We start from the raw sequence: 23,191 nt of genomic DNA on the forward strand, positions 1-23,191 counted from the left end.
TTAAACGTACTGAATGTAGATGATTGATAGACTTTGTCTCTTGATCAAATATTGAATTGGTGAGGTGTTTACTTAATGTAAACACTTATTAAATATTAATGAATGATCATAGAGGTTTATTCCAAACCTTAGTACTTGTTCTCAAGTACTAATACATATGTATAGTATTAAATATATAAGCATAAATCATGTGAAGTCTGATTGTATACTCACTCTCCCGAGAGTTCCCGCATTACCGTGAATTGTTCCTGTGATACGGAACAAGGTCACGAAGACACGATGATGGGGTCGCACCCTGGAGGCCGTGTAACTGCATGCAGCGTTAGATTTTCGATCTTGGAATATCTAATTGAGATGATAGTTATATTTATTTCCCCGCTAGGCTCGGTTAGCCTTTGTGGTTTTCCGGGTTTAGTATATATATATTATAAGTACGAGTGAATGGCGGGTGTCGTGGAGATGATGTTTAAGATAAGATTCACATCGATGGATTGATAGGCCTTATATATGTATTTTTATTAGTTATGGAATATATTTTCACTGCATACAAATGGAGTTGATTGCTTGAGATATTATTAATATATGTTGGGGTGCGGGATTAGGCTCACTGAATAAACTAGTTACTCATGACTCATTTGTGATGCAGGTAACCAATAGGTGGGAGACCTAACTCTAGGACGGGAAGGAAAATCATTAGCCAGCGGTAGTTTTATTATCCTTGCAAAGGCGTTTTGATATTTCTTATTTATAAGATTTATTGACCGAAAACCTCGAGGTTAATTTATAACAAATTTTGTAAGATGCTTTTGATTGATATATAAAGAATGTTTTTTTTAAAGTATAGGTTCCATATGATATTAGTCCTTGTCCGGACGAACTTATTTCTTTTTCGGGTTGAAAAGCCTAGAGTGATACTCGATAAGAGCGTTGGTGTTCTTTGGTTGTTGGTCTAAGGTGATCGAAGGTATTCTGAGAACTTCGGATCGTCCATCGAGGAACATCGACCGTGTCATTTCCGGTTATCTACGATCGGGGGTGTCACAGTCCAGCTGAGACCTTTCAGTAATAAATTTCTCCCGACTAGTATGCTACGCCAGCCATGGGACATACTCGCGGGAGCCTTACAGTCAAGGAAAGTGGAGAATCTGGCATACTTCCCTAGCATAACCTGGGCGAGTAGGGATTGTGGTTGCTTGATGAGGCACTATCCTATCTACGCGAGGAGAGAATCATTAAAGGTTTCGATATCCCTAAACCCCAGGCCACCTGCGTGCTTCGGTAACGTGAGGGTAGACCACGCTATACAACACATTTTACGTTTCTCCGGACTAGCGTCTCACCAAAATCTGGTTAGAAGGGACTGGATTTGCTTGCATAGTGAGAGAGGGAGCTTGAAGCACGACATAGCGTAGGCCGGTAAAGCTGTGAGAATGGACTTAAGGAGAGTTTGCTTTCGTGCTCCCGAGAGGAAGCGAGTAGTCGAACTGAGGATCTTCTGTCGGATTCGGTCAACGATAGAGGCAAAACTATCTCGTTTTTTCCTCCCAAAATGTTCGGGGAGACCAGGATACTTTCCCAAGCCTCCCTCCGCTTCAATAGACAGCGCTGCTTTAACCCGTGCTTCACCTCCGATGTGGTTTTCGCAGAGAAGGTAATAGAAGACTTATCATAGTTTATGCATTGCCCTGAGAGTTCTTCGTAAGCTCGGATGATGGCCAATAGCGCTGAGACACTTGAGGCACTAGATTTGCAAAAGAACATTGCGTCATCCGCGAAAAGGAGATGGTTGATAGATGGATAGCCTCGAGCCACCTTAATACCCGATAGAGATCCATCCCGTTGCGCCATCTCACACATGGAGGATAAAGTTTCCGTACGAAGAATGAACATGTACGGAGGAGTGGATCACCTTGCCGTATGCCACAGGACGGGATAACAGAACCCATAGGGGCGCCGTTAATGAGGAAAGAGTAAGACACCGTGATGTGCCGCAGTCCACAGATCATTACATGGAACCAGCTCAGCATGGAGTTCAGGACGTTCTGAACATTTCAACCGAGGTTCATGTTTTTCACCGTACCAGACTTGACTTGGATCATGCCAGACTTGACTTGGATCATGCCAGACTTGACGTGGATCATGCCAGACTTGACTTGGATCATGCCAGACTTGACAAGGATCATACCAGACTTGACTTGGATCATGCCAAACTTGACTTAGATCATGAGGTTTCACAAAATGATCGAGACTTCTCTCTTTTGGCTCGATTGGCTCGTACCGCATGTACCAACGACCATGCTGATGATCTCTCTACCTTGTTCGATCCGGTCATTGACTTTTCCTTTGGAAATTTCTCTAAGGCAAGGATCCTTAAGCTATCAGAAGACTTGGGCTTTTTTGGAACGCAACTTGTCCGATCAGAACGTCCCGCGGCCCTTGCTGATCGTCCCTCCTATGTGCTGATCCACCCTCCTATGTGCTGATCCATACCGCTTTGGACTTAGCCGGTTCGGATGCATCTGGATAGAAGCCGAACAGTCACCTTGTCTAGTCTTATCTCTTTATTTTTGTATTAAAGACTAGATCTAGATCTACTTTTCTATTTAATTCCTAGATTTACAAAACTCCATAAGTATGAAACTCTTTCATTTTAATAAATCAGAAATCGTTTTTGTCTAAAGTTTTGAGTTTAAACTCTTTATTCTTCGTTTAAGAACTTGTCTTGTTTCTTGGTGAGTTATATCCAAGTAAACACTTCCTCAAATCGTTGGTCTTGTGAGTCATATCAAGCAACGGTTCGAGATTCTTCTTTTGGTTGGACTTGTGAGTCATATCAAGCACCATCTGAAGTTGGGAATATCGAAGGCCAATCCGCATCCTTCGTGAGACCCTTCAATCCATCTAGTTCTCCATCTGGAGTTCATATCCAAATCTGATCCATTTGAGTGAGCCGATCTTAGGGTCCTTCACACCGACTCCACACAGTTCATTACCCATGAGACCCAAATCTGATCGAAGCCTAAGTGGGTTAGGACTGCCCAGAGGAAGCCCCATTCTAGGCATAAGTTCCGACTTTTTTTCTTCTGGAAACCGTTCTTTCCTCAAGTGAACCCAAACAAGATCACCCTCTTTAAAGATCACCTCATTTCTCTTCTTGTTGGCATATATTTTGTATCCTTCGGTTTTGGCTTCAATGTTTGCACGAATCTGCTCATGTAGCTTCTTGATAGTGTCTGCTTTTCTCTTGCCATATGTGCTAACTCTTTCACTTAAAGGCAAAGGCAAAAGATCAAGTGGAGATAAATGATTAAAGCCATAAACGACTTCAAAAGGTGGGAACTTAGTAGCAAAATGCATAACATGGTTATAAGCAAACTCAACATGAGGCAAACAATCTTCCCAAAGCTTAAGGTTTTTCTTAACCAATGATCTAAGCAATGCAGACAAAGTTCTATTCACTACTTCAGTTTGGCCATCAGTTTGTGGGTGACAAGTCGTAGAGAACATCAATCTGGTTTCTAATTTAAACCACAAAGTATTCTAGAAATAGCTAAGGAACTTAGCATCACGATCAGAGACAATGGTCCTACGCATTCCATGCAATCTAACAATTTCCCTAAAGAACAATTCAGCAACTTGCACAACATCATCAGTTTTATGACATGGAATGAAATGAGCCATTTTTGAAAACCTATCAACAACCACAATGATGGAGTCTCGACCAGTTTTAGTCCTAGGCAAACCAAGAACAAAATCCATAGAAATATCTACCCAAAGATGAGAAGAAATGGGTAGAGCCGAATACAAACCGTGATTAGATGCCTAGGTTTTGGATTTCTTGCATACCACACATCAGCCACAAATCCTCTCAACGTCCTTCAACAAGCTTGGCCAGTAGAAGTGATCATAAACTGTCTTGTATGTCTTCTTGACTCCAAAATGTCCCATAAGGCCTCCTCCATGAGATTCTCTGAGAAACAACTCCCTCAAAGAACATTGGGGCACACATAAACAGTTATCAAAGAATAAAAATCCAGAATTTTGGAAGTACTTTCTGTAAGCCACTTTGGAACACTTCTGAAATATTTCTTTGAAATCCGGATCAGTCTCATACAAGTCTTTGATGAATTCAAAACTAAGTAGTTTCGTTTCAAGGGCTAAAAGAAGAGTGTACCTTCGGGACATAACATCAGCCACAACATTTTCCTTACCTTGCTTGTACTTGATAACATAAGGAAATGTCTCAATGAACTCAACCCAACGTGTGTGTCTCTTGTTCAGCTTCTGTTGACCCTTAAGATGTCTCAAGGACTGGTGGTCCATGTGGATAACAAACTCCTTAGACCAACGATAGTGTTACCACGTTTGGAGAGCTCTCACCAAAGCATATAGCTCACGGTCGTAGGTGGGGTAGTTGAGTGTGGCGCCTCCAAGCTTCTCACTGAAGTAAGCGATGGGTTCCCTATCCTGCATCAAGACAGCACTGATCCCAACTCCGGAAGCATCACATTCAATCTTAAAAGGTTTAGAAAAATCAGGAAGTACAAATAAAGGAGCATGAGTCAACTTCCCTTTTAATATCTGAAAAGCTTTTTCTTGGGCTTGTTCCCATTTGAAACCGACGTTCTTCTTGATCACTTCAGTCAGCGGAGCAGCAATGGAACTGAAGTCTGGAACAAACCGTCTATAGAAACCGGCCAGACCATGAAAGCTTCTTACCTCGCCCACAGTCGAAGGACTCGGCCAGTCTCGGATGGGTTTGATTTTCTCCTCGTCCATTCTCAGTCTATCAACACCTACAACAAAACCTAAGAACACCACGTGATCTGTTCCAAAAGAGCATTAACCAAGATTGGCAAATAGTTTTTATTTTCTAAGAACTTCAAGAACATATTTTAGATGCATCTTATAATCTTCAAGGTTTTTGCTATAGACAAGAATGTCATCAAAGTAGAAAACAATAAAATGACCTATGAATGACCTCAAGACATGATTCATCAAACGCATGAAAGTGCTAGGTGCATTTGTAAGACCAAATGGCATAACAAGCCATTCATACAATCCTAACTTGGTTTTAAATGCGGTTTTCCACTCATCACCTTCTTTCATCCTAGTCTGGTGATAGCCACTTTTCAAATCAATTTTAGAAAAGACACATGATCCATGCAACTCATCAAGCATGTCGTCTTGCCTAGGGATGGGATGCCTATACTTTACTGTGATGTTGTTGATGGCACGACAGTCCACACACATGCACCAAGAGCCATCCTTTTTGGGCACGAGAAGGACAGGAACAGCACAAGGACTGAGGCTTTCCCGGATGTAGCCTTTCTCAAGAAGGTCACCAATCTGTTTCTGAAGTTCCTTGGTCTCCACCGGATTGGTATGGTAAGCTGGCCGGTTTGGTAGAGACGCACCAGGAACAAGGTCGATTTGATACTCAATGCCTCAAACTGGTGGCAATCCCTTAGGATTCTCATCTGGAAAAACATCAGAATACTTCTGCAAATCATCTAAAAGTTCACTCGGAATCTCCGGTGCAAGGTCAGAAGAAGAAGAAGCCCTAAGAGATTCTTTGTACACAAGTAAAAGAAATAGCTTTTGAGAGTAAATAGATCTCTTGACCTGACTTTGTTTGATATAGAAATTGGAGTTCCGTTGGGATGATTCTGTTTCAACTGGCTTGGGTTCCTTGTCACGGTTCCTCTTGAGCTGGATCTGATCTTGATGAACCTCCAAAGGTGTCAAAGGAACGAGCGTGATCTTCTTCCCTTTATGATCAAAGGAGTGTCGGTTTTTGAAGCCATCATGCACGGTGACTGTTCGGCTTCTGTCCTATAGAGTTTTGTAGATCTTGAAGCCATCATGCACGGTGAGTTTCATACTTATAGAGTTTTGTAGATCTAGGAATTAAGTAGAAAAGTAGATCTAGATTTTGATCTAGTCTTTATACGAAAATAAAAAGATAAGACTAGACAAGGTGACTGTTCGGCTTCTGTCCAGATTAGTTGTATCCTGAAGCATGAACGGCGGTAGGGAGAAGGACGGATGTGGGACTGTCCATACGAACCACCATATCCGTTTCATGAACCAGACTGGGCCAAGTGCGTCCTATATCTTCAGAAAGGTGAAGGATCCTTGCCTTAGTGAGATTTGGATGATCAAAGTGCATGAACTGATCAAAAGGGTCGATCAGTGCGGTCGCCGGTACGTGCAATATCGGCCAATCGAGCCAAAAGAGAGAAGTCTCGATTATTTTGTGAAACTTCATGATCCAAGTCAAGTCTGGCATGATCCAAGTCAAGTCTGGCATGATCCTTGTCAAGTCTGGCATGATCCAAGTCAAGTCTGACATGATCCTTGTCAAGTCTGACATGATCCAAGTCAAGTCTGGCTCGGCTGCTGGTTTTGGCTTGTCGAGATGGTTGGGAAGGTCGTGTACTGGTTCGGCAGATCTGTCTTCAGGACATGGACTTGGTCGAAGCTTCATTCCGGATGTAAGTGGGTCGAGGCGGTACACGGCCCGATTGTTCTGTCTAATCTGATCGGAAGGATGAACCTCAACTGGGACGTCCGGAGCATTCTGATTAGTCTGGTCCATGGACTGGGGCACATCAAATATCGGGTCGGTTCAGTTTTTATCCGGAACCGAACAGATACCCGTTTTAAACCGGATTCTATGTAAAAACACACCGAATTGCATCATGTAGGCGTCTTATTCAGGGTGGAAAGGGACACAACACTTGCAATACCACTGGGATACATCAACTTTTCTTTTTGTAATTACCCATATATTACTAGTATATATTTGATTTCAATTTATTTTTGTTTAAAAAAATAAAAAAATATTATATCTGGTTTTAAACTGTATACCCGAACCGACCCGAAACCGAATAAAACCGAATAGAATCCAAACCGCAAGACAACCAAGTACTCATTGAATACGATTTCTAAATAACCGATTTATCCGGAAAAATCTCAGCCCTACTCAAAACGAGCACTTGAAATAGTACTAGGCCTGGGACTTTTTAACCGGAACCGAATACCGAACCGGATCCGACCCGAAATGGACCGGTTCGGATCGGTTTCGGATAAGGCATATTTAACCGATGGGTAATGTTTATGAATATCCACGGGTATCGGGTCGGTTCGGATTTTTATCCGGATCCGATCGGGTACCCGTTTAAACCGAAATAATGTTTAAAAAATATGGATTTGCGCCTCATGGGTTTCGAACCCGGGTGGGAAAGTTGAAAATACATCAACTTTTACCACTGCACCACTTCTATTTCGTTGTAGTTACTTTCAAACTATACATATATATCCGATTTGAATTAAACTATTTAAAAAAAAAATTAAAAAAAAAATAGAAAATATAAAATACATAAAAATATTAGTTTCGGTTTAATAATTTAATACCCGGAACCGACCCGGAACCGACCGAAAACCGATCCGAAACCGAACCGAACTGTTCCAAGTACTCATTGGATACAATTTGTAAATAACCGAATATCCGGACCCGAACGGATCTTACCCGGAACCGATCCGAATATCCGAAATCCCAGGCCTAAATAGTACCTCTTAATTTTACGTATATGATTCGAACGAAACTAGTCATAGAGTGATAGCTATTATATTACCACCACATGGTAAAATTATAAAGCTATCGCTTTGTAATTCCAGCTCTTAGTCTATGTATATGATTCTAGAAACAGTTTTAGTCTTTTAGATATCGAAATATCGAATACCCGAATCTGACAGTTCACAATTGCAACTTTTGTACAAAAGATTATTGTTATATTTTTTTTTTTTTTTTGGGTAGGCAAGATTATTGTTATATATCATTGTAAAAACAAGAGAGGTAATAAGAGCAAGAGATTTGTCTGGACAAACCCTTTTTAAAATCAAAAGGAGCATATCACTCGAAATAAATATCCAAAAAGTAATCTCTACACCATTGTCCTTATGTGGTTTCCCAGTTAAAGAAAAAACAACGTAAAACCACATGATGACTTCTTTTTCTTACATCCACCAAAAAATCTCCCTTAGGAAAGAAAGAACAACAATGAAACAAATTCAAGAAAAAAAAGGTAGGCTAAAGAATCTCTCATAAAATAAAATAAAAACAGCGAGAGAGAGAGATGATAGAGAGGATGGACACGACCGTAGCTTTCCCACAAGTTCCGACAAAACTTGAAGAGTTACTCTAATAGTTACAGGAGACAAAAGGGATCGGTGGTGTCCAAAAGAACACTACTGATAATGATGCCTGGGATGGATATATTATTATGTATCATTACCATACCAAGGAGGCTAAAGCTGTAATTGACCCGGGGCTTTCCTTGAGGATATTGATGGAGGTCGATTGTTGTCTGCAACTGATAATGATGTCGAGGAAGGTGGCGGTTTATGGTGTTGTTGTTGCTGTTGTTCTTCAGATCTCCTCACCTCCTAACACATCAAATTAAAGCACACTGAGATTCTATCTTATGTCAAATGACTCAAATCAATAACAATTAACAGACTACTCCAACTGGTAATGTTTGTAAACTGACATAATGGCAGAAAACGAAAGAGAACATAACATTTATAGGAAACAAATTGACCAAAATCACCAAGGAGCAGTAATCATAAACAATCTACTTGCATAATAACATACTTTCTTTTATTTTGTGTTTGTCATAAAGTAAAAAATGATGATATGTCTAAACAGTAAACATAATCTTTTGTGTGGTATAAGAGCTGCTATAAACTGTGAAATAGTTCTGTTACAAATAAAAGCCTTGAGATTAAAAAAAAAAATGTGTGTTGCGTTGTGTACCTTTGATGCAGAAGAAGATGAAGTGTTATACGAGTAGTTCACTTTATTCCTTGTCTGGCCACGATGCTGATTCTGTACGTTCTCAAACTGTTGCAGCCGTGCAGCAAAATTGATTCCTTGGTGAGAATTGTTGATGTTATTGTCTTCCGCGCCACCGTCCTCGCGGTGATGAATATACTGCGAGAAAGGAACTCCTGAAGATGCTCTGCTTATTTGGCCTCCGCCACTGAATGAGTATGTTGGGACAGTTTTGAGCCTTGTCCGAAGTATCTTAAACGCCGCACTTTGCTGCATACATGAAAACAAACCCAGCAGGCACTATAAAATAACCATCAATTTTGCGATAAATCAAACATGTGTTGTTCTATTATTCTTCTCTTTCTTTTACCTGTGGAAGTAACATTAGAAGACCGTAAAGTGTTTTCAGCAACCATGTGTATCTTCCTGGTTCCAGAAGCTGGAAAAGAAGAAAGGTGAGAAAAGAAGAAGCTGGAAAGAGAGAGAGAGAGAGAGCTTGGGTTGAGATGAATCAAGCAAACCTGCAATCTAAGGTAAGTAAAGATTGGAGTTTCGAGAAGCCGGATCAATTTATCGAGCTGTACGAGAAACTTGACGTTTATGTCTTCTTCTACCAATGATTGAATCACAACACTCGCGTGCTGGTAAGCCTGTCAATAATTTCATCTTCTGATATTCAATATCTGGTGGTGATTTTTAAGAAAGTATACAATAATACTTTTTTGTATTTACCTGAGCTAATAAGCAGAGACTTATAATCGCCATAGGTGAGTGGCACCATGATGCGTACAATGCAACAAAAAGTTCTTTCCCTTCGCGACTGACGAGCGAACCTTTTAATAGATTTCTTAGTTTTGCCAACTCCGGAGATGTAAGCAAAATCAAATTCAACGCCTGAAACATAAAACAAACAAAAAGGAAAATGACAGTATAGTTGTTATTAACAAATCAAAGTGAGTAATAACATGAACGGAGAAGGCTTCGAAATACATTAAGGCCTGTATAAAACATGCAAACTAAACCAATCATCTAAATAGTTCCACTTTCAAACATCCCTTAACCGAAGAAATTTGGGGAAAGAGAAATACCTGAACCATGGTTGAAGCAAAATCAAGATTATCCTCTCCCTCGAGTATAGTTGAGAGCTCTCGATAAACTCTTTCAGCATCCAAAAGTACACACAATCTCCGGACAATAATAGCACCACGCCTAAACGAGATATGTTTTGACCAACTAAATAACATGTTCTTTCCAGAAACTTAAAGACAGACCTATAACTAAGATGGGACTAACTAACCTTTCCAATAGAGAATTATCAGCTCGAAAATTGTGGACTAGAAAGACAATGAGCTGGCGAAAGTACTGTGGATCTTTTGCTACACCAGCATGAACCTCCAGAACCAAGAGTACCACCTATGATATATTTTTATGTCAGATAGTTCAATATCATATAAGATTACCAAACCTATATAACGAAAAATTCACCAAACAAACACTCAGGGAAACAAAACTTACGTCATCAGAAGAATCAGACAGTGCTTTTAGTAGTGTGTCAAATATGTCATTTAGGAAGCACAAAACCTGTTTCAAAATTACCAATTTAACTATAAAACGATGAACAAAAGAGGTTATTTGAAAAATAATGATGCCCAAAAAAGTCTCTTCACCTCAGTACGATGCTTGTTTAAAAGTGTTGATATCCAATTCAATGCTTCAATTCGAGTAGCCTCATGATCGCTTGATAGCTGCCTGGTCGATGCAAAAATCACAGATCACAAAGTCAGGCGAACATTGAATCATCGACAGCATTCAAAAGGACCCTCAAAAAAAGGAAAAAACTAACCTCCTTGCTACAGAGAGAATTGCACCAACATCAAACCCATCGGAGGGTTCAACATGGATTGAACGAAGTTCTTCATTAGTTTCACGAGCAACCTTGTGCAATAAATAAACACAAAGAAAGTGAAACGTTGCATACGAGACCTACAGTTTCCATCACTAAGGAGTAGGAACCAAACTTACCACCCTGATTTTTTCTTCTTTGTCAGATATGCAAGGTAAGATAGCTCCAAGAATATCAGCATAGTAACGCACGAGCTGGTCACCCCCGAGTTTTACAAACTCGTTTATCTACAACAGTATCATTTAAGAAAAAAACTATTCTGAGCATACATATTGATCTTCTGGAAAGTCAAAGTAGTACCCATATATGTAACTAAAAGAGACCAAGTAGAAGCATGTCTTTTTCTTCTTCTTACCCACGTGATGGCTGTTAACCGAGTGAATTCATCAGGAGAAGAAGCCCTCTGCACCAGTATTTCAGCCATGCGACCATAATCTACAGACTTTCAACAGCAGTACTGCTCCAGTCAGAAAGTTAGCAATGAATTTTTTTCTAAAAAAAAGCACACTAACTAACAAGAGATGAGAAACCTACAGAAAAGCAGACAAAAAAGGGAATTTAAATCAGGAGATAACAGGAATCTTACTGGCGAATTCTTTATCTCTTGAAGAAACTCTGAAAGAGCCGAATCAGCCTGCTGTCGTATTTCATGACTAGAGTCGCTCAACATATTGAATAACCCTGGAAATATACTTACAGGTTAGTTCGGCCGAACACACAAACAACTAAACTAGGATAAGATCATATATATATATATATATATATATATATATATATATATATATATATATGTAGCTGAAGTTAACAAAAACTACTATTACCATCAAGAAAGTCTGGCAGAAAGCCGAGCATATCAATATCGGGAACACTGTCAAGAACAGTGATCCATCCTACTAGAAATTGTCGAACATAAGGGTTTAAAACGTTCATGCGTTCTTTTAACAGAGGTATGAATTCCTCAATACTGCAAAATCCAAATGCCAAAAAGTGGAACCACATGGAGAGTCAAAAGTCTTTAAAGTTAATTTTCATACACAGAAACAAAAAGCTAGCTTAACACACCTGAACTGATCACTTTCCGTCACAATATCCTATTCCACAAGGTTCAACTCTAATCAGCACACGACTAAAATCAACAACACACCACACGTGCAAGAGAAAATATTCATACCTTAACAAGGCGGTCTAAAAGATGAGCAGCACTTTGGACATTGGCATCAGAATCAGCTGAGAGTTTGCATAAAGCATCAAATATATCATTGAAGAAAAAAATGAATTCCCCTCTCACAACCTGTAAGTAAACAAGGGGATTAGTGCCTTCGTCAATGCCAAAAACACTCATAGGGCTAAACAAAAAACAAACGACATGGATACAGTGACAGCCTTTTTTACCTTTGCAATGTTGTATAGAGCTTCGCATGCATAGTAGCGAACTCGGCTATCTTGATCAAAAAAGGCGCGAATCACAGGTGGCACTATTTGCTACAAGAGTCAAAAAGAAGAATTAGAAAATGAAAGGACACTAATACCATTTTATTAGAGTAATTAATGTTCATTAAAAAAGTGTTATAGTGCACTATTTGCTTCATGTAATTAGAAAACATTCTATAATCCACTAATATACCATAGCATAGATGGATTAACACACTAATTAGACTATAGTAAAAAAGTAACGTTCATTAAGTGCACAAGTTTGAATATTTACATATAAATAAATATAAATACCTCAAGATATTGAGCAGCTTCTGAAGACAAACCAACAGTTACAGCAGCTAAGCCAATTAGTCCACCCTATGAAAACAAAAATCGAAAAACCCTCAGATAAAATAATAAACGCAAATGCTAATAATCAAATAGCCAAAACCTTTCGATGATTGGCTTGAGGGGATTTAGCAAAGTCCTTAATCAACAGGTTGATGACTTTGGAGATCTTGTCATGGTCACCCGAAGTAATTAAAGCCTTCACAGCGTTCTCCAGCTGCGATTAAACACTTACACATCATCATCATCATCATCATCATCATCATCATCTAAGACTAAAGAAAGTAAAAAATAAAGATAGGCATACATCAAGAGCGGCGTTTTTGCGCTTCTCGTAGAGTTTATCGGAGAGATTGCGGTGAACAGCGGCCGGAATCGCTGAAAGAGCGTCTGACATGTCAGTTTAAATTCTTGAAACCTTCTCCGGCGGAGTCGCGAGCGAGAAACAGAAAACTCCGACGACCTAATTCGAAACAAGACCTGTGGAGGAGAATTCTCAGAGCGGATGACTCTAGCGAAAACAATCGCAATCAGATCTGATCACAATCGAGAGGAACTGATTTGTGGCTACCAGTTACTCGGTGTCTCCAGTTCGATTTCCAGCGGAAATTAAACTATTTTTTTTTTATTGTTATTATTATTTTCTCTCCTTTTCAACAACTTTTTGGTGCTCTACTTTGCTTCCATGTGGATAGATTTTTAATATCAACACACAGGTGATGTTTAAATTTTAAAATAAAAAATAAATTAAAAAAAATTAGCATGGAGCCAATGGAAAGTGCGTGATCACATTAGTAAAATGACAAATTTAATCTTCAACGTGGAAGCTATGCCAACAAAGATGATATCGGTACTTGTTAAAATTGATTTTAATAAGGGCCAGAGATGTGATTAAGCTTAGGATAGGGTGTTTTGTCCTTAGAGAACCGTGGAGCAGTCAGTTTAGTTAGATAGAGGGCTCTCCAGGTGATCGTTTAAATGGGCTTTTCAGGGAAGACTATTAATAGGACTTTAAAAGCTTTTGTATGTTCTCCTCGGATGAAAATACAATGAAATAGATAAGCTCTTTCTCTCTCTCTCTCTATCGCCTCCTTTCTCCGTTCCGTCACCATAACCTCAACTATTCTTGCTTCGAGTTGATTCATTGTCGTTTTGCGATGGGAGACAGCGGGAACCTCGAGGCGTCGATAGATCGGCTTCTGAATGAAGAGAAGCAGATGAGGCTCGCGGAGAACGTCGCCGGGACGAGGAAAGCCGCGACTGAGATTCTCCAGCTCTGTTTCGAAGCTAAGGACTGGAAGCTTCTCAACGAGCAGATTCTCAACCTCTCCAAGAAACGTGGCCAGCTTAAACAGGCTGTGCAATCGATGGTGCAGCAAGCTATGCAGTATATCGATCAGACTCCAGATATTGAAACTCGGATTGAGCTTATTAAGACGTTGAACAATGTGTCTGCTGGAAAGATATATGTTGAAATTGAGAGGGCTCGGCTGACAAGGAAGCTTGCTAAGATTAAGGAAGACCAGGGTCAGATCGCTGAGGCTGCAGATCTTATGCAAGAAGTTGCTGTGGAGACATTTGGCGCTATGGCCAAAACTGAGAAAATTGCATTTATCCTTGAACAAGTCCGTTTGTGCTTGGATCGTCAAGATTATGTACGTGCACAAATCTTATCTAGGAAGATCAATCCTAGAGTTTTTGATGCAGATACAAAAAAAGATAAGAAGAAACCCAAGGAAGGTGAGAACATTGTAGAGGAGGCTCCTGCTGATATACCGACTTTGTTGGAGCTCAAGAGAATTTACTATGAGCTAATGATTAGGTACTATTCTCATAACAATGAGTACCTTGAAATCTGCCGTAGCTACAAGTCAATATATGACATCCCTTCTGTTAAAGAAACCCCAGAGCAGTGGATTCCAATCCTGAGGAAGATCTGCTGGTTCTTGGTCTTGGCACCGCATGATCCAATGCAATCAAGCTTGCTCAATGCAACTTTGGAAGATAAGAACTTAACCGAAATTCCTGATTTCAAGATGCTTCTAAAACAGGTAGTGACAATGGAGGTTATTCAATGGACAGCTCTTTGGAACAAATACAAGGGTGAGTTTGAGAACGAGAAAAGCATGGTTGGAGGCTCTCTGGGTGACAAATCTGGTGAAGATCTGAAATTGAGAATCATTGAACATAATATTCTCGTTGTCTCTAAGTACTACTCAAGGATAACCTTGAAGAGACTTGCAGAGCTTTTATGCCTAAGCATTGAGGAGGCGGAGAAGTATCTCTCAGAGATGGTTGTGTCGAAGGCACTGATTGCAAAAATAGACAGACCATCAGGAATCGTGTGCTTCCAGATCGCAAAGGACAGCAACGAGATTCTCAACTCGTGGGCAGTGAATTTGGAGAAGCTCTTGGATCTTGTTGAAAAGAGTTGCCACCAGATCCACAAGGAAACCATGGTTCACAAAGCCGTACTCAGATCTTGAGCATGTCGTTTATTGGTTTTCGTGAAACCTTTTTTTAAGGATCTTCGTTGAGTTATTAGCGTCTTTGTGTGAAAGAAAAAAAAAACTCAGAAACAGTTGTTTCCTTGGCAAGACTTGAAAAATGTAGTTCTGTAAAAAAAAAAAAAAAAAAAAAAAAAAAAATACAATGAAATATTGACTCTGATAGCGTAAGATCTAGGGCAAATCTCCAAAATAGCACATTTTTAAGTTTATATCACAAAAATAGTACTCAAAAACTAAAATGACCAAAATAGCCTTTTATCTTTTGAAAAATTTAAATTTTTTTATTTTTTAAAATTTGAAATCTTATCCCCAAAACCTTACTTCTCAACTCTAAACCCTAAAACCTAAACTCTAAACCCTAAACCCTAAATTCTAAACCCTAAACCCCATCCCTTGAGTGTTATTTTTGTGACTTTTGACCTTGAATGCTAGTTTGGGAACAAAAACTTGATTTAGTGCTATTTTGGTCTTTTTCTCTAAGATCCATCTATCTATTCCTAGGTGATATTAGATTACTTCATTGTATGTGTCGTTTAATCTCTGGTGAGATTATACTCATAGCCCCATTTGATTAATAAAAGTTATAGTTGAGGCCAGGGGCGAAGCCAGTAAGAGGATACAGAGTGCACGTGCCTCCACAACTTTTTTTACAAAACTAGTGTATTTCTTCACTAATTTTATATGTATCAATTGAAATTTATAGTTTTACACGTTGGTGCACCCAGTCATTATCACTTCTGGATTCGCTACTGGTTGAGGCAATAAAACATCCAAGTGAAGTCTACAGAAACGGTTGTAGAAAAGCACGTGTAAGTTAGATGAGAAGCATTGTTCCCAGACTGAGAACTTATATCTGTGTTTACCTATTAAGACCATATCCTTATTATCTTCTATTCAAAAATTCACTAGGCGTTCCTTGCACGTTCGGGTTACTCTACCGCCGAATAAAAAAAATTTAAGATTAACCGAGAATTAGTTTTATGTTTTTTTGGTTTTTGTATATATTTTATTAATTGTACAATAAACATGTGTGTCTAGTGTGTCCCAGTGGCTGGTTTGTAGCAGATTTTCATTCTTTTTCGTTAATAATGATAAACTTACCAAAATATCTTCATCTCCTTCCTTCAAACTCTGTCAATAATAAACCCAGGGTCGGCTCAACATTGTTATCGGTCCTAGGGCAACAAAAAATTGTTTTTACCCTTTAAGATTTATATTCAAAAAATATTTCAAATATTTTAAATTTTTAATCAGTAATATTTTGTATATTTTGTGATGAAATATGCATATCAAATATTTTTGAACCCTTTTCAATTTTATTTATTATATTTATAATTATTTTATATAAAAATATAGATTTTTTAAAAAAAATTGGACCCCCTAACTATTGATATACGGGGGGACACGGGCTTGGGCCCGGAGCGGTCGCACAGCTTGTCCCCCCTCCTCAGCCGGCCCTAAATAAACCTTAATTTCACTTTCAAAACTTTATTTTCACGTTTCGTAACAATTTCTTCATGTTTTTTTTACGTTTATACCCATATTTCATCGAATTTCATCATAATACATGATTTAAAACTCAAAACTAAGAAAAAAATTCATTTTAGGGTTCTAATTTTTTATGCGACTTGACCCAAAAAGCCAGTTACATGTGAGTAGCGTTCAAACACAGATAAAACGGCCGCGGTGGCCGCATTTTTTAAAGGGTTAATTTGCCAAATAGCCAATTTTAGAAGCATAATTAAGAATATGACAATGATTTTGACATTATTAAATCAATAACATTTAGCTCAAGTTTAGTCGGTTATACCCTCTTCTGGTACAAGTAACCGGTGAATAAGTCACGTAGATGACGTTGAAGAAAATAAGGTATGGTCAATATTTACTGCGCACTGTTGAAAATGAAGACACCAAATCCATCCACATCATTTACGTAACTACTTCATATGTTTCTGTGCTCAGTAAATCTGTTCATGAAAATAAATTACTCTTACAATAAATAGTATATTCCATTTACTTCTCACAATTAAATCGGACTGTTATATTACATATCATCCAAATAGTATAAAAAATTTAACTATATCATAATCCCTAAATAATAAATTTGATCCCAAATCCACAAACATCTAAATAATAAATCCTAAACAATAATCACTAAACCCTAAACTCTAATCACTAAACCCTAAAACCAAATATAATCCATAAACTCATATATAAACTCTAAATCTAAATCTAAATTTTGAATATTAAACTTTAAACTGTTATCACTAAATCTAAAACTCAACCTCCAATTTCCAAATACTAAACCCTAAATCATAATCACTAAATCTTAAACCTAATTATAGACCAAAAACCCAAGTATATACCCCAAACCCAAATAGAATGTAACAAAATACATAGTATAATATATATTGATATACAAAATAGAACACTTTTTATTAATCGTCAAATGGAACGATACATGATAGGGTCACTAAACCCAAACCTTAACCACCACCTTCCAAATACTAAACCCTAAATCCTACTCATTAAACCCTAAATCCAAGTAGATCCCAAACCTAAATAGAATGGAACAAAATATATAGTATAGTACATATCAAGAACGAAATAGTATATTATTTATTAATCGTCAAATGGATACATGATAGAGTCACTAAACCCAAACCTCAACCCCCACCTTCCAAATACTAAACCCTAAATTTTAACCACTAAACCCTAAATCCAAGTATAAACCCTAAACCCAAATAGAATGGTTAGTACAGATTGGAGAACAAAATAATACATTCTTTATGAATGCTCAAATAAAAAGATACATGGTAAAAAAAATAGTAACAGACTAATTCACATTATATAACATGAACAGAACACTTATAATACATATTGGTTTATATTTCTATTCCATATGCATATAAATAGAATAGAACATAATGTTAGAAAAAATGTTTATCTTCTCCGATCAACTAAAGCAGTACAACTACCAGCTCCAAAATCGAAATTTACAAGCGTTTAAGTATGGTCTTCACGAACTGTTGAATCTCGAAGTGAGAAATTACTCACACAGACGTTACGATTGTCGCGACTTTCGAGTTCAGAAGCCGTGAATCCTTTGTCTCCCATCTCCAACAAAGGCGTCACAATCGGACTGGTACTCCACAAACGTCGCCGGTAATATACTCGGTGATTTCAGTGGTGGACAAAATGGAGAAGAAAGCATTGAGCTTTCACAATTATTATCATTTACAATTTGTGTCAAAAGAAAAGACACGTTTACTTCTCTAGAATAAACAAAAAATAATTTATATTTATTTTCTTTCAGCAGGTTACACCGGTTGTATACAAGGGTAAAAAGGCATTATTATATAATAGACATAAAGTATATTGGTATAATAGGTCAATTGGTCACTGAGTTAATTATAATTTTTTGGGACGTCATACAGTGCAATTTCCCTTTTTTAAAACCGACTGAAGTTGACAAAAAAAAAACTTTAAAGTCATTTGACGAATGAAGAATGCTAATTTTACATTGTTGTTGTCATTTCAACAAATGGCTACTTGAGTTAATTACTAGATATCATATCAGTTTATAAAAACTCACTTACTAAAGCCAGTAACTTCATTCAAATCTCACCCCCCCCCCTAGTCTTTTGCAGTTGACTAAATATTTTCTTCTTACTTTCTCAGAGAAGCAATGTAGATATTGGGTTAAACATCATTTGTTCTGTTTAAATTCGAATCGAATGTGAAATACATGCTAACTTCAATTCTTTTGTACACTAAAATTATAATCTCTACTAGATCTCGACCCGCGCAACTGTGCGAGTGTTTATTTTTATTTATTTTTGTACAAATGTTTTGTTTTCAATTCTACATTGGTATATATTAGTATAATTGTATCGTATATTTTTAAAACATAATACTTTTATTGTATAATTTTTTATTGAATTGGTTGTTTCCAGATCACGTTTATTTTTGCTAAGAAAAAATTGATAATTATTTAGTTCCTATAATATAGTAGACATATTATTTAGTTCCTATAATCTAGAAAGTGAGTTATTTAAATCTATAATAATGATAATATTAGAAATTAAATATAACATGACTTTCTAGTAATAAATCTATTAGGTCCATTTTTTTAAAAATCACACATGAGTCAAAGTTGTGACTTTTCTTTTAATATATAAGATTTGAATATCATGTTTTGTGCAAGGAGTGGCCTATCAAATGACACAAGATTTTATGAAACATGGGTTAACATGTCAGTTTATACAATTAAAGTACAAAAGAAAGACAACGGAGAGCTTGTCTTATAAAAATGACTACCACTCCCGTGCAACGATTGGTAAGGGTTGGCGTACATTTAGCCAACAAACCCTTACAAGAGAGGATGTAGCCTACTTGGTAGGGATATCATGAGGCGGCGGCGACTCGACGACGAAAGGTTAACTTTCGAGTTTCTTTGTTCTATGGATAAAGATGGTACATTTGTATCTCTAAAGGTAAAACATGTGGTTTCTTGTTAACATTAAAGTATGTGGATTTACTTAATTAGTTTGATGTTTTTTATTTCATCCAATTTCAGGTTGAAGACAATGGAACAACAAATAATTAAAAACATGGTATCAAAGTTTCAAGAGACTCAACTCTCATTAATTCTCATTCTTGCAAAAGAAATTGATTTTTTTCTCTCTCTTTTAAAACCAAGCATAGAAACTGATACAAACCATGCCGACGATTAACATAATCCCGGAAGACGGAGCCGGCGAACTATAACAAAATTTCCAGAGACCAAAGCACACATAAGGGATATATGATGAAAACTAATCCTAAAATTTACAACATAACCAAAAACATCGAATGAAAACAGAACCATACATGTAAAATAATTGCATGTAATCTACAAGAGTTCCTTTGAGCAAGCAGATGGAGCCAAGCAAGATCAACATATTCATTTCATTAATCGACAAATTTGATAGTCATATTTATGATTTTGTTCACTGATCAGCATATATTTTTCCAAAGCCTACAAAACATGATTTTTTTAGAAAAAAGGTTACAACTTACATCCACTAAATTCTTACAACTTTAAAAACTCGAAGTCAAAAGTTCAAACCAAGCAATTGTCATGGTTTTCTTTTTATTACTTTAAAATCAGTATTTTTTTACTTTGTTTTCATATAAATTTTCCATTTTAATATAGTTTATATTTATAAATGAATATTTAAAATATTCACAACTTTTATAGTTTGTATTATGTATCACATTTTTAAAATATTTAAATAATATTTAAAAATTTCACAACCAAAATCTCCATTGTTAGAGCATATTTAGTCATTAGTTTCTAACTTGTAGTATCTCAGCAACCAATATAGTCATATTTATGATTTTGTTCACTGATCAGCATATATTTTTCCAAAGCCTACAAAACATGATTTTTTAGAAAAAAGGTTACAACTTCCATCCACTAAATTCTTTACAACTTTAAAAACTCGAAGTCAAAAGTTCAAACCAAGCAATTGTGTTGGTTTTCTTTTTACTACTTTAAAATCAGTATTGTTTTACTTTGTTTTCATATAAATTTTTCATTTTAATATAGTTTATATTTATAAATGAATATTTAAAATATTCACAACTTTTATAGTTTGTATTATGTATCACATTTTTAAAATATTTAAATAATATTTAAAAATTTCACAACCAAAATTTCTATTGTTAGAGCATATTTAGTCATTAGTTTCTAACTTGTAGTACCTCAGCAATATTATATTAATATTTTAATATAATTTAATTTTAGTTAAATTTAAATTGTTAAAAATGAAATCTGCCACCTAAAACATGACATGTGTTCTCTCTCCTACATTTAATTACTTAATTATATTTATTGGCAAGAGACTGTGGGAAAGATCTCCTACCGTGGATGTCCTTAGAAGCATCAAGCAACACTATAAAGCTAAATTTTACCAATCTAAATTTTAGTTTTGTCTCTTAACAGTTAGTTACTGAAACTTATTCTCAACTATTTACATTTTAAAAAGTATTCAATATATATTTTATAAATATTACTTGTTGATAATGATTAATAAAAATGGTTAATTCAGACCGGGAGTTTCTGATGATCAAGTGGTAAGGAGAATGGTTTGCGTTACGATGTCAGCACATTTCAAGTTCGATCCACCTACCATGCGAAACTAAGTTACATTTTCCTGATCACCTTACATGGATTTAACTTTTTTAACACAAATGGTTAATTCATTTAAATTTTCCTTTTATAAGATCTTTACAAGTTATTTTGGAGACTATTAACAAAACAAATTATATTACAACGATCATCTATATATTTTCTATTACAATTTAGAAATGTTTGCAGTTTTTCAAAAAAAAAAACTACTCCTATAAAACTTATTAAATTTTCTTATACAAGGAAAAAGTTAACAAAATTTTATTAGAGTATTTGTACTCCCTACACACAACTTCCCCCTTATTTGCACTCCATACCCTATTTCCCTTTAATTTTTTTCCCCTCATCACTACCACTTTTTCCCAATTCAATGGTATCCCACTCTTTTCAGTATATTGAGCTAATTTGCTCATTTTATTACATTTGGAAAAAAATTTAAATTTAATACAATGTAAGATTATTATTTTTATTTAGTTGATTTACGTTTATTCCAATGTAACTTGTTTTCCATTTTAACCCAGAGCAATCCACCAATGAGAGCTCTTTCCCTCATCGTCTTCTCAATAAAGAACAGATCTGCTTCCATTTCTCCGCCATAGCCGTAATATAACCGATAAGGTTCGCCGATTCCAAGCAACAACAACATGGGCGAAAACACTAACCGCTCCGAAGCCGAACGCCTCCTCGGAATCTCGGAGAAGCTCCTCGAGTCTCGAGATCTGAACGGCTCAAAAGAGTTCGCCATCCTAGCTCAGGAGACAGAGCCTCTCCTCGAAGGCACCGATCAAATCCTCGCCGTGGTCGACGTCTTGCTCGCTTCCGCCGCGGATAATCGCATCAACAACCAACCGAACTGGTACAAAATCCTCCAGATCGAGGATCCGGACCAGTCCTCCGCCGACGCCGATCTGATCAAGAAGCAGTACCGCCGCCTCGCTCTCCTCCTCCACCCTGACAAAAACCGCCTCCCTTACGCCGATCAGGCGTTCCGGTTCGTGGTGGACGCATGGGAGGTGCTCTCGACGGCGTCGAAGAAGTCGCAGTTCGATCTCGTCTTCACGAAGGTGGATCTCGGTGGTGGGAGGGGTAAGAAGAAAGGGACGAGCGAGAGGATGAGTACGTTTTGGACCGCGTGTCCTTACTGTTACGCGCTTCACGAGTATCCTAGGGTTTATCAGGAGTATTGCATCAGATGCCAAAACTGCCAGCGTGCGTTTCACGCGGCGAGTGTTCCTCAGTTGCCTCCCTTGGTGCCTGGGAAGGACGAGTATTACTGCTGTTGGGGTTTTTTTCCCATGGGGTTCGTCGGAGGTAAAGGAGGAGAAGAAGCTGCGGGGGATACAGCGAAGTTTCCGAACTGGATGCCTCCTGTGTTCGGGCAGAATGGTGGTGTTGTTACTCCGACAGAACCTGGTCCTAATGTTAACGGGGCGGGTTCGTCTCGCGGTGTTCCGATTAGCTTTGATGGATGGTCAAGTGGTTCGGGGAAAAGAGATGCGGAGGCGGTGAGGAGTGACAATGGTGGAGTTAACTCTGATGGGATGCCGAAGAAGAGAGGTAGAGGGAGGCCTAAGAAGAATGTGTGAGGGTGAAGTTTGGAGAAGATGAAGATTAGGAGGAGGATCATCAGTGTTTGTAGCTTAATCTTTTTTTTTCATGTAACTTGTTAATTTAAGTTGTTATAACTTTATGCATTTTGTTCTTCTATGGCAATTTTTCTCTGTAACTTGTTGGCATCAAGCTACCTATGTTTTATTTTCATTTGCCTATCTTAATCGGCATCTTCTTGTATCATAATCTGCTTTGAAGATGGTATGTTCTGATTGCATCATTTAAACACATACTACTTTTACATTAGTTTTTGTTTTCATGAAACTCTTTTACATACTCCAAGTGTAGATCAAAAGTATATATTGGCGTTTGGTTTTAAGAACATAAGTAATCCAACTTAGCACTAGTGTCTTTATTACTTGTTTTAAGAGAGTGACAATGTGTTTTTTTTT

General features: G+C 37.4%; 3 protein-coding genes across 3 annotated transcripts; 2 read left to right on the forward strand and 1 right to left on the reverse strand.

Annotated features, from left to right (window-relative positions):
* Positions 1-7,878: 7,878 nt before the first annotated feature.
* LOC103854048 (protein VAC14 homolog) lies at positions 7,879-13,186 on the reverse strand. Its single transcript, XM_009130966.3, has 20 exons — positions 12,811-13,186; positions 12,607-12,720; positions 12,468-12,533; positions 12,135-12,224; positions 11,914-12,033; positions 11,805-11,833; positions 11,564-11,706; positions 11,329-11,423; positions 11,098-11,184; positions 10,862-10,969; positions 10,683-10,774; positions 10,507-10,588; positions 10,355-10,420; positions 10,137-10,252; positions 9,928-10,048; positions 9,572-9,733; positions 9,361-9,489; positions 9,210-9,278; positions 8,822-9,109; positions 7,879-8,451 (listed from the first exon to the last, which is right to left on the reverse strand). Exons 1-20 carry the CDS (start codon positions 12,898-12,900, stop codon positions 8,314-8,316), a joined length of 2,205 nt encoding a protein of 734 aa, XP_009129214.1. The 5' UTR covers positions 12,901-13,186; the 3' UTR covers positions 7,879-8,313.
* A 380-nt stretch (positions 13,187-13,566) lies between these two features.
* On the forward strand, positions 13,567-15,178 carry LOC103854115 (26S proteasome non-ATPase regulatory subunit 12 homolog A-like). The gene has a single exon (XM_033283778.1). It carries the CDS (start codon positions 13,661-13,663, stop codon positions 14,987-14,989), a length of 1,329 nt encoding a protein of 442 aa, XP_033139669.1. The 5' UTR covers positions 13,567-13,660; the 3' UTR covers positions 14,990-15,178.
* Positions 15,179-21,686: 6,508 nt separating this feature from the next.
* Positions 21,687-23,045, forward strand: LOC103854047. The gene has a single exon (XM_009130965.3). It carries the CDS (start codon positions 21,833-21,835, stop codon positions 22,772-22,774), a length of 942 nt encoding a protein of 313 aa, XP_009129213.1. The 5' UTR covers positions 21,687-21,832; the 3' UTR covers positions 22,775-23,045.
* Positions 23,046-23,191: the final 146 nt, after the last annotated feature.

Source organism: Brassica rapa, chromosome A02, assembly GCF_000309985.2.
Source record: "Brassica rapa cultivar Chiifu-401-42 chromosome A02, CAAS_Brap_v3.01, whole genome shotgun sequence".
Taxonomy (NCBI): Eukaryota; Viridiplantae; Streptophyta; class Magnoliopsida; order Brassicales; family Brassicaceae; genus Brassica; species Brassica rapa.